Consider the following 13,033-nt stretch of genomic DNA (forward strand, 5'->3'; position numbering starts at 1 on the left):
TAATTCCTGCCAAGAGCCAGTTTTTAGGAAGCTATATAGGAAGCTATATATACATATAGCACTCTGCTGGTTCCCCCCACCAGTCGTGATCTACCTGTATTGTATAGAGAAGAACAGAAATCCAGTGGTGATAATACTTCATCTAAAAGAATGTATATAATGAAAACAGAAAGATTTTATTTAGAAATGCCATTAGCATGTTTATGGGGAAAGGCAGGGGTAGCTGGAAGGTGAAAAATAACCAGTTTAAACTTCAGCTTTAGTGGCAGTATTATATAAATTAAGAAAAAATATGCAATGCAATATTTACAAGATGAAAAATAGTTTCTTGATATATCTGCATCCCCATGTTTATAGTCATAGTATATATTACATATATAGGTATGAGCTAATTCTGTAATAGTACATAATAACTTCTTTGATTTAACCTTCTGTTCCTCTGGAAGACAATCTCACTTCAGATGATTTCTGAACTTTAGAGATATCCCAATAAATAAAGTACAGTATAAGTTCTCTTTAGCTCTACACAGCTCATACAGATGTAACAGCCACAAAGCAAGTGATAATAAACTTCCCACTGGTAGGATTTCGGTCTATAACTTATTAAACCTGACAACATGAATGTGCTGTGAAAATGCTTGCTGTCCATCCCTGAACAGACAATTGAAATAAAAAGTAGAAATTGCAGGTATCATACAGCGATGCCCACTGTTTATTGGTACTTAAAGAGGAGCTTCAGGCTCCTTAAAAAAAAAAAAAAGTCAGCAGCTACAAATACTGTAGCTGCTGACTTTTCATATTATGACACTTACCTGTCCACAAATCCAGTGGTGTCTTCACCCCAGCTGATTTTTCAATCATCTCTCGGGTGCTGCCACTGCCATTTCTTGTGTGGGAAACCAGCAGTGAAGCCTTGAGGCTTCACAGCAGGTTCCCTACTGCGCATGCACGCTGCGCTTTGCAAATGGTCTGGCAGCGGGGGAAGGAGGAGGGGGGGCTGAACTTCTGGGTGACTCTGCCACGGCGAGATCAGCCAGAAGTGGGAGCAGGTACCTGTCAAAACCAGGTACCTGCTCCCCCCCCCCCAAAGGCTGCCATATGTGGCAGAAGTGAGGAGGAGGAGGCAAACAAGTGGAGCTTCCCCTTTTGGGTGGAGATCCGCTTTAAGTTCAGCCAGTTAATGGTCTCCTGACAGCAGTTTTACCTTCACACATGAGCTATAAACATTGATGTACAAGGAACAAAAGGTAAGAAAAGCATTTTTGGCTAATATTTACTCATTAACCACTTGCCGACCTGCTGCCATCATTATACTGCGGCAGGTAGGCATGATCTGTGAACCGTCGTAGCTATACATCGGTCCCTTTAAGCGGGATAGCAGGCAGCCTCCGGTGGCACGCGTGTCCCCGCTGCACAGCGGGGGGTGCCGATGCTCATGACCGGCGGTCGCGATGACCACAGGCCACGAGCGATCACGGGCACGAGAGGCAGAACAGGAATGTGTGTGTGTAAACACACACATCCCAGTTCTGTGAGGAGAGGTGAGAGAGATTGTGAGTTCCTACAAGTTGGGAACCACGATCTCTCATCTCTTATAGTCAGTCCCATCCCCCACAGTTAGAACACACACCCAGGGAACACAGTTAACCCCTTGATCGCCCCCTAGTGTTAACACCTTCCCTGCCAGTGACATTTACACAGTAATCAGTGCATTTTTATAGCACTGATCGCTGTATAATTGTCAATCGACCCAAAAATGTGTCAAAAGTGTCCGATGTGTCCACCATAATGTCGCAATCTTGATAAAAATTGCAGATCGCTGCCATTACTAGTAAAAAATAATAATAATAATAAAAATGCCATAAATCTATCCCCTATTTTGTAGACGCTATAACTTTTGGCAAACCAATCAATATACCCTTTTTGTGATTTTTATTACCAAAAGTATGTTGAAGAATACATATTAGCCTAAACTGAGGAAAAAATTATCTTTTTTTAAAAAAAATTGGGGCTATTTATTACTAGCTGTATACACAGATGTGATGCATATAAGAATCTGTTTTTCTTATCAATGTATTTCATTTTCTGTCTATCAAGTTTTGAGATTTGCAGCACATCCAGGCAGATGACACCAATTTCTGCATTACGCTTGTAGACTGTATAAGGGATACAATGTTGTCCTCTTCCACCTCCACTCTACTTATTGGACAGTGAAGGAGTAGCAGCAGACTGATGAGGTAATATCTCAATCTGCTCTCTCCTCCTATCAGAATGTTCCTTGTAAGAACAATTGCATATGGCACAACTGATTGACTGCTAGTCCTGCCCCTCCATCTCAGAGTGCTACTGTATAGGGAATTACAAGAGACTGATAACCATATAAAATCAGGAAAAAATACCTTCATGATATATTGAATACTAGCTACACCAATTTGTGTATTTTACAGTATATCTATCTGGGTTTCAGTGTTGTAATTTTTTGCAATAAAATCTGACAGGGATTCTGACTCTTCCCCATTCTGTCCAAAACAAAAACAAACTTTGGGGTATAGATACACTTTAAAGGGGTTATAAACCTTCGTTTTTTTCACCTTAATGCATCCTATGCATTAAGGTGAAAAAACACCAGGCAGTGACCGGTCCCCCAGCCCCCTTGTTTTACTTACCTGAGCCCTGGAACTTGACCTGGCGAGGACGGGCTGTCTCTCTGCCCGGGGTTCTCGGCTCTTGATTGGATAGATTGATATCAGCGCAGCCATTGGCTCCCGCTACTGTCAATCAAATCCAATGATGTGGGGGGCGGGGCCGAGTCATACATTCAGTGGGAGAGCGCTTCTCCTAGGGGGTTATCTGATGTGGGGAGGAGCTGCAAGACCTGCCTGGGGACCCCAGAAGATGAGGTTCGGGGCCACTCTGTGCAAAACGTGCTGCACAGTGGAGGTAAGTATGATATGTTTGTTATTAAAAAACAAAAAACAAAAAAAAAAACGAACCCTTACAATCTCTTTAAGGTTCACTTGTCTTTTATTCTTAGTGTATAAAACAAAGAATTCAAATAATCCTTTTAAGACTTTGGCATATAAATTTCCATAAATATTTATGATGTTTAGTATTTTTACTATAGTTTATTTAATTGTCATAGCGAAAATCTGCAATTATTTTAGAAATCTTAATTTCAGAATAAAACTAGTTGTTGGAATATTTGTAATCATTAAAATGATGAATAGGTACTGACATGCAGACATAATTATGTTTTATCTCACACATCCCTTATCTCCCCATCAGTTGTAGAATAGTGTGATATTGTGGTTTTGGATAAGTAGTTTTGAATACATAATGTGCACTTAATTGCGGCATAAACTTTATCTTGCAAAAAGTATATGCCTTTGGAACAAAAAAACAGTTAGTCATACATGAAATGTAACACTGTTCCCGATAATATTAATGTGTTCTTTTATATCAGTTGTAGTCTTAATTACGGCACATTCATAACAATATTTCTAAATAAGATCCATGTGTGTCTTAAAGAACATTTTCAGGCAATAAATGAGCTGCTAGTGCTGTCTACTGCTATCCAAAACTTCACCTTTGGTGAAATCAAGATTAACCCCTAATTTACCTTTGGATTTGAGTACTATGTAAAGTATTGTAGTCAGATTACATGGCTAGTTGGAATTTTTTTGGTGGCTGATGGGTTTAGTACAGCTATCTACCGTATATACTCAAGTATAAACTGACTTTTTCAGCATATTTTTTATGCTGAAAAAGCCCCCTTCGGCTTATACTCGAGTGAGGGTCTCCCGCTGTGTCATGCAGTCTTAACTATTCGGTGGCCGTCCACTGTAACAAAGTCCCGCCTCCTCCTTGTCTGTGATAGACGGAACACTGAACACTGATACAATGCTGGGAAACTGAATCAGTGTTCCGTCTATCACAGACAAGGAGGAGGCGGGGTTTGTTACAGTGAATGGCCGCCGAAGACTGCAGTTACAAAACACAGCGGGAGAAACCCGCTGTTTGTAATCAAAGGTACAGGTGGGCACAGTGAGGCTGCAGATGGGCACAGTGAGGCTACAGATGGGCACAGTGAGGCTGCAGATGGGCAAAGTGAGGCTGCAAATGGGCACAGTGAGGTTGCAGATGGGCACAGTGAGGCTGCAAATGGGCACAGTGAGGGCTGCATATGGGCACAGTGAGGCTGCAGATGGGCATTGTTTACCAGTAGCTGCTGTATTTCCCACCCTAGGCTTATACTCGAGTCAATAAGTTTTCCCAGTTTTTTGTGGTAAGATTAGGTGCCTCGGCTTATATTCGAGTTGGCTTATACTCTAGTATATATGGTAATTTTCAATGATACAAGCAAAGACATTCCAAGATTATTGCTGAAAAAGGTCTGGTGAACAATGGCTATTCCTAAACAGATAATGTATTCACAAACAGATTGATTCTGCTCATTGTATGAATGTAATGCTTACTACCTAGTTCAAGCTGACATGTACCTTTTAAACTATTACTATTTTTGTTGACTTTAAAGAGGTATTAGTGTAGTTATATTCCCTGTGTTGTTTTTCTATCTATCCTTGCAGTGATAGGCTTAAATGTTGCGCTGCAGTGTCATTTCTGATCGATACCCCTATGTCCATGTATTCATTCACCTAGCTTGTCCCTATTCTCTGCAGGTCAAACAGCATCCAATTCATGCCTAACCATTACCTCTGTGTTGCATCACAAATAATGCTAATGTGGGGAAAGCACATCTCTTTCCTCCATTGATCTGCCTGCTTGTGTCAGATCTAATTGCTGTGCAGCTTTCACCTGCAGAGCATCAGACTGAGAGATCCAGGACTGTGGAATATGTAGTTTCTTCACAAGAAGTGTCAGTTATTAGACTACAGACAGAGGTCATACATTAACCTGTGCAGTACCATGTGGCATGCATCATATTTAAGTACAAAGAGGAACTTCTGACATTAGAATGTGAAGATTTACTCTGCTACTGTATAGGTTGTGCATACAAGGCAACAAATGACACCATGAAACCACACACTCAATACAATCTTGTGTGGCTTACATTTATTAAAACTAAAAATTTAATCCTCATCAAATCATTCTTTGCAGCTATTACCTCTTGTACCACCACCCCCTCCCTTTAGAATGTAAGCTCTACGAGCAGGGCCCTCCTGTACCTTTTGTATTGTACTGTAATTGTGTTGTCCCCCTTATACATTGTAAAGCGCTGCTTAAACTGTTGGCGCTATATAAATCTTGTATAATAATAATAATAATAACCCTACTATAAAATAAAGTAAATAAAAAATCATTAACCACTTTTAGATTTAGATCACTGACGTTTGTGTTTTTAGATTAGGATCGAAGAGTTTTTTTACACTACTGTTCCTATATGGAACACATGTTACAAAATGAATTATTGTGTGTTGCATTATACTGGTATTTCTGCACTAACAGGAAAAACAACACCGAATCATAAAAAATAGGAAAAAATAAAAAAAACATTTTTTTTTTTTGTTTTCATAAAAAAAGAAGAAGAAAATGTCCATTCTTAATAATAAACCTTTTAGGTTTCATTGCTTTATTTCCTGCATTCTGAAATCTCACATAGACAACTAGCCTGTCAAAAAAGAATGCTTATAATACCAAATGTAGACAAATTCATATAAATATAGAAAGCTACTAGTGTCAGGATTACTATTAGAGTGTAAAACAAATACAGTGTGGGTGCAGCCTTCTTGAAGAGCTATCTACTCTAACCAGAGCCAAGCACGTAGTGGTGTGGTTTGACATAGTGATGTGGAGCAATGACTGGTCTTTATTACAGCTCCTGCAATGAGGAAAATTTACTGGATTACAACACAGATCTAAAAAATACAGAAAGCACACCAAGATTCAAGTATGAATACACATGTCTTTTGCAGACGATATGGGGGAGATTTACTAAAACTGGTACACACAGAATCAGGTGCAGCTGTGCATAGTAACCAATCAGCTTCTAACTTCAAAAAACAAACACAAGAGGGCGCCTCCATCTAGATGTAGCTATTTATTTAAAAAAAAGTATGAAAGACAATAAAAATGCACTTACTAAATAAAAGGGGATCAAGTCTTGTCATAGACCCATATAGACCTCCCTAGAATCTAGGTCTATATGGGTCTACAATAAGCCTTGATCAACTTTTATCAATTTCCTTTTTTTATTGTCTTTTATACTTTTTAAAATAAATTGCTATACCAAGATGGAGACGCCCTCTGGTGTTTGTTTTTTATATGTGCAAATCTGAAAGGGGCTGCATCCACTTTTCCTGGTGTTCTCTAGCACCCTCCTGGCCCTCTCATGTCCCCCGTTTAATGATGGTTAGGTTCAAGTCAGGGAGTGTCCAGGGAGCCTCCAACCTTGATGCACAGGGAATTCAATTCTTGACTTGAGCTCTGTGATACAATTATTATATGTTACCTGAAATCCCAAAATTCAGTGTGGAATCCTCTTCTTTGCTTCTAAGGCCCGATTCACACTTATGCATTTTTAGTGCTTTTTGCATTTTGCAGATTTGCACCACAGTCCATTTACCATGGTTTCCTATGGAACACGTTCTGTAGTGCAAATCAGCAAAATGCAAAAAGCACTGAAAATGCATAGGTGTGAATCAGGCCTAAAGTCAAATTTACCATTTCAAACCTTTAACAAGACCTTTATCTTTATTGATAGCCTGTTTTAACCAAATGTCAATATTAAAATAATACATGTTTATTGTTTAATTATTCAAACATTTTAAATATAATAGTGTATTTGCCTTTAATTTTTTTCAGGGACTTGAGGGAAAATTATTGTAGAAATCCTGATGGGTCTGAATCTCTGTGGTGTTTCACTACAGATCCAAATATTAGAATTGGTCACTGCTCTCAGATACCAAAATGTGATACTTCCACTCATCAAGGTAACATATTACATTATACATTGTTAACATGTTTTACTTGTATGTATGGTTCATATTGGTTTATATCACCATCTTATGTATGATAGTACCCCGTATAATGTAAACATAAGCATGTGTGGTCAAATATGAATTTCAGTTGGTTGGGGCTTAAGTCTATCAGGTGTATCTTCAACTGTTCAAATGCTGAATAAATATATCCTAACAAGTATACATTGCATGCATCTAGAGCTACCTACACATTAAGAACAACCAGCAGTCTACAGTCTGTCCACAATGCCTAAATTCCAGGCCATTCTGATCTGGCAAAGGTTTCACACTTTCTAGTAGTGTCTAAATGGGCTTTCTCCATCCTCCTATGTATTCTATTTGGTCTATCTCTATGATGTGCTACCTAACTGGCTATTAGAAAAAGACAGGATGCAGGAAGGGATGGGTAAGCTACAATACTAACAGAAAGTGTCAAAGGTTTGCCTGATCAGAACGGCCCCACATTTGTGCCTAGCATTAGTAGGACAGCGGGTTGTCTCAGATGTATGCAAGCACATAGATACTTTACATCTATCAGCAGCATTTTCTTTTTTAAGTGACTCTGTCACGTTAAGTGAAAGCAGCCACTCCTTAAACAAGTATGTTAAGAAATATTCAAGCAGCCAGAATGATATATAGTAAATCATTTTCATACTGGAAGTAGATCAAGGTAACAATAAAGTGGCTTTTCACTAACTAAACATGTGTAATAAAATGGTATTGAATTCTTGGTAACAGTGACTGATATATATATATATATATATATATATATATATATATATATATATATATACATACATTAAAGAGATTTTAGAAGGATGAAACAGGCAGAAAACTACCCTTTGGTAAAGATCACAATGACTAATCCTAGCTGGAGGCCTAAAAGTGATTAGTGTGAGAGGGGTCATTGTAGTATAAGTGATAGCAGGAGTTATTTATGTGGCTATGATGAGTCTGACTATGTAAAGGCATTTACAATGTAAACATACAATGCAGAGAAGTAATATAAATTAACCCTATCTGGGGCTTCTACAGATCTGCAGGTACAATGAGCTGTGTGACAATAATGAATATCATGTACAGATACTGTATATACTGCAAGTAATAGATATTTTTAAAAGTGGTGTTAAAAAGATAAGGTAGACTTTCCACCCACAGATAGCCAGTGAAAATAATTATTTTTATCTAATTGGTATCAAATCATAAAACTCCAGATGCTATTTTATATTTTTAAACCAATTAGGCTTGGGTATTTTGGGTATACAGTATGTTTTTGCAGCTGAACTGTTTACAAAGAAGTTTGGAAGAATTTGTAATGCAATGTTTGTGTTTGCCTATGTTTATTACTGGGTTTGCTGTGATTTGTGTTTGCACAAATTCAAGAAATCCTATTTCTATGCTGCCCTGAACTGCTTTTTGGAGTTGCTTGCAGGTTTTTGAATTCATGATGATAGTGGATCATTCCTGAGTTAACATGGAAATCCAGGTTAAACACAAATATCATAGTTAAAATACAAACTTTTACTGTTTTACATACCAAAATGATTTACTTTTACCACATGCTATAAAACCCTGATAATCAGGAAAGTCACTCTGCTGCTTCCTCGTTTAGTAGTACTACTTCTTGGGTTAGCCCAGTGGACAGATGTGATTAAAGAATAATTCCAAGTATGTATTTTTTTTACATAGTGTAACTATGTATACCAAACTTGTGGGATCCTAAAGTTAGAAATCATTGTAGTAGATACAACTACTCAAATGATCTCCACTAGCTTCCTAACTGAGTGACTGCCTTGCTATATCTGAACATGAGAGGTTAGCTACTCAGCATGGGGACCATTTAGGGAATGCTTTACATTTTCTCAATGAATGCAAAGTGGTCTCTGATTGGATAAGGTATCATTCATTTAATCAGAGAATGCTTTGCATTCTTTGAGAAAATGCAAAGCATTCTCTGAATTGCCCCCATGCTGATTGGGTGACCTTCTGTGTTTAGAATGTAGCAGGGAAGCCACTCGGCACAGGTGGAGCTCACTGGAGGAGTAGTGTCTACTACAGTGGTTCCCAGTTTCTAGAGAGATCCCATATACAGGTGCATCTCATAAAATTAGAATATTATCAAAAAGTTAATATATTTCAGTACTTCAATTCAAAAAGTGAAACTCATAATTTTTATATAGATGCATTACAGACAGAGTGATATATTTTAATCATTTCTTTCTTTTAATTGTGATGATTATGGCTTACAGCCAGTGAAAACCCAAAATTCAGTGTCTCAGAAAATTTGAATATTACATAATACCAATAAAAAAAGGATTTTTAATACAGAAATGTTGGATGATTGAAAAGTATGTCTATGTACAGTATAGTATGCACTCAATACTTGGTCGGGTCTCCTTTTGCATAAATTACTGCATCAATGCAGCGTGGCATGGAGGCGATCAGCCTGTGGCACTGCTGAGGTGTTATGGAAGGCCAGGTTTCTTTGATAGCAGCCTTCAGCTCATCGGCATTGTTGGGTCTGGCGTCTTTCATCTTCCTCTTGACAAAACCCCACAGATTCTCTATGGGATTTAGACCAGGCGAGTTTGCTGGCCAATCAAGCACAGAGATACAATGATCATTAAACCAGGTATTGGTACTTTGAAAATGCAATCAGCATCTCCATAAAGCTGATCATTATACACACAATTTTGCATTTAATTTGGAAATAAAGGTCCCAGAATCTGGAGGAAGAGTGGAGAGGCACAGAATCCAAGTTGCATGAGGTCCAGTGTGAAGTTTCCACAGTCAGTGATGATTTGGGGAGCCAGGTCATCTGCTGGTGTTGGTCCACTTTGTTTTATCAAGTCCAAAGTCAGCACAGCACTCTACCAGGAAATTCTAGTGCACTTTATGCTTCCCTCTGCTGACCAGCTTTATGGAGATTCTGAGGTTCACTTTTTGAATTGAATTACTGAAATAAATTAACTTTTTGATGATATTCTAATTTTATGAGATGCACCTGTATATTGTATATGCATACTTATATTTATCCAAGCTGGACCAGGTAAAAAATTCCATACCTGGAATTCTTCTTTAATTGTTCAACATATGTATTTCAACTGTACATTTAGCAGTTTTTCTAGATTTCAACTTTAATTGCAACTTTGTTTGCAGTAAGGTAGGAGGCATGTTTGCTGTGTGCTGAATGTCTAAGCTGTTGTTACTGGTGGCACAGTGGCTAGTGTATCTAGGAGGCATGTTTGCTGGCATGCCAGCAGTGTATCTAGGAGGCATGTTTGCTGTGTGCTGAATGTCTAAGCTGTTGTTACTGGTGGCACAGTGGCTAGTGTATCTAGCTTTTTGAAAGCGAATCACTGGGGGCATACAGTGGGGAACTTTTGGTATGCGCGTGTATATTGTAGATCATTAGTTTTTGTCTGGATTTGTTTCCACATTTTGTCTCTCATAGTTGAGGTATACCTATGATGACAATTACAGGACTCTCACATCTTTTTAAGTGGGAGAACTTGTACAATTGGTGGCTCACTAAATACTTTCTTGCCCCGACTGTATGTGGTTTCCCTGGCTGGCATGATGATCCAATGGCTTTAGCACTTTCAAAGTCACGGCACTAAACAAGTACGTGGTTTGGAAGGTCTGGCTTTACTCTGACACTCCTGATCTGCATTATTCTGTCAGTGTCTAATTGTACTGAAACCAGGGACAGCCAGGTAACTAGCTTTATAAGAAGGAAAGAAGTAGAAGCCACTGTATTCATCTCATAATAGGTTTCTTTAACATTTTTTGATCCTGTATTGAATGCAGGTTAATGTTTTTAATCTTGAGGATGTCATTATCAATTGGTTGCATGTAGTCAGGTCTTATGACTTACAATTTTAATACAAAGGTCTATTCTGAGTGTTTAAAAGGAAGGCAGTGCTTCCTCTATTCAAAGCCACAGGTATATAAAACCTAATCTTTAGTTTAAAGGCTAAGTTCACAGTTCTTTAAGAGCATGTTACATATTGCACCCAGATTTAGGCTTTAAAATATAACATGCTTCTAGGGACCCACCTCCTGCCACCAGCACTCTCCGCTCTGTGATAGTGGGCAGGGGATCTTCTCCCGCACCTACTGTCACAATTTGAAAACAATGTGGCCATGCAGGGCTCTGCCAACATGGCCACATAATTGAGTCAGTTTGACATCATCTCTCACCGCCCGCCCTGCATCACCGCTCTCCTGCCCTCACTCAAGAACGACCACTGCTCAGAGGCCTGCCGCTGTGCTAAATGAACCAGTGACAATCCACATCTGCTGGCACTGGCAAGTGACATGGCAAATGGCATTCCTCATCTGGTGGCAGGCAACATGGCAAGTAGCATTCCTCATCTGGTGGCAGGCAGTGTGAAAAGTGGCATTCCTCATCTGGTGGCAGTCAACGGGGCAAGTGGCATTCCTCATCTGTTGGCAGGCAGCATGGCAAGTGGCATTCCTCATCTGGTGGCAGGCAGGGGGCAGGTGGCATTCCTCATCTGGTGGCAGGCAGCATGGCAAGTGGCATTCCTCATCTGGTGGCAGGCAGCATGGCAAGTGGCATTCCTCATCTTGTGGCAGGCAGCGTGGCAAGTGGCATTCCTCATCTGGTGGCAGGCAGCGTGGCAAGTGGCACTCCTCATCTGGTGGCAGGCAGCGTGGCAAGTGACATTCTTCAGGGGCAGGTACAGTGTCATTCCTTTGAGTAAGGAAGCAGCTCCTTACTCAAAGGAATGACACTGTACCTGCCCCCTTCCCCAGCATGCCCTATTTGACTTTACAACAGGAGGTGCTGGCAGCTAGAGCGAGCGGGAGTGGGAGGAGTAAACACAACCTGCAGTGTAGGACGGACTTCAGCCTACCAGGAGAAGCTAAGCTGGTCTAAGCACAGTGTAGTCAGTACATATACAGACACATGCATGTATGTGTGCTTGAGCTTTTGGGTGCACACCCTAATGCAATAAGCTGCGCACACCTATGGTGATCAAAGGTTATTGTCTACTGGGTGCCGCTGATGTTATAAACATGATGGCAGCACCCAGCAACAATTCCACAGTGTTCTGAAGCACATGAAAGGAGAGATCATTTGGGCCATAGATCATGACAACAATTATGTGGAGGCCCCTAAACAATTAATATATACCGTAATGTTATATGGAAAAAAGGGACGTGGTCTTTTTAGATTTGCACTGCTCTGATACACTGTACATGTGGAGAAAAGGAACTGGAATTCATGTCTATGGTAAGTGGGAATACCAACTTGCATATACGCTTTATAGTAAAAAAGTAATGATCCATGAACAGGGCTTTTTTACAGAGAATAAGTGCAGGTATTCCCCCTTCTGGGTCACCCCTTGTCTCCGCCACCCTACCCACCTCTGAGCACCATCCCTTGGTTCCATCCCCTACCCACCTCCCAATACCATACCTTTTAGAAAATACAGAACCAAGTATAATTTAGTCATGTTAAATATTTTGTATGGAACTTATTAATGATAACTAGAAAAGCAGTAAAAAAGATCCCCTGCAGCCAGCAACAATAGACAACCCAGCGACAATAGATCCCCGCACAATAATAGACTCCCCCAGCAACAATGAAACCCACCACAGCAACAATAGAACCTCACAACAAAAATAGATCCGACCCCAGCAACAATAGACCCCACACAACAATAGACCCCAACCCAGCAGCGATAGATCTCCCACACAAAAATAGACCACCAACACAGCAACAATGGATCACCCAACAACATAAGATCCACCCCAGCAATATTAGACCCCCAGCAGCAACAACAGATCTCCCAGCAGCCAGCATCAATAAACCCTCCATCAGCCAGCAACAATAGACCTCTCTCTGAACAGTAGAGCCCTACCAGCAACATAATATCCTCCATCAACTATAAATCCCCCACCAGCAACAATAAATCCTCACACAAAACAGATCCCCCCCCAGTAACAATAGCTCCCCCAGCAGCCAGCATCAATAGACCCTTCAGCACACCCCACACCCCTTGAAATCACATACCTTCAGTGCT

General features: G+C 40.0%; 1 protein-coding gene across 3 annotated transcripts in view; it reads left to right on the plus strand.

The window, feature by feature from the left end:
• The window catches only part of HGF (hepatocyte growth factor), a 192,195-nt gene that overhangs the window by 131,139 nt on the left and 48,023 nt on the right, over nt 1–13,033 (plus strand). For all 3 annotated transcript variants that reach the window (XM_073619566.1, XM_073619565.1, XM_073619567.1), the window contains exon 9: nt 6,823–6,950. In XM_073619566.1, the coding sequence (XP_073475667.1) occupies nt 6,823–6,950 (128 nt within the window). The remainder of the gene's footprint in view (nt 1–6,822; nt 6,951–13,033) is intronic.

Source organism: Aquarana catesbeiana, linkage group LG03, assembly GCF_042186555.1.
Source record: "Aquarana catesbeiana isolate 2022-GZ linkage group LG03, ASM4218655v1, whole genome shotgun sequence".
In the NCBI taxonomy this organism is placed as follows: Eukaryota; Metazoa; Chordata; class Amphibia; order Anura; family Ranidae; genus Aquarana; species Aquarana catesbeiana.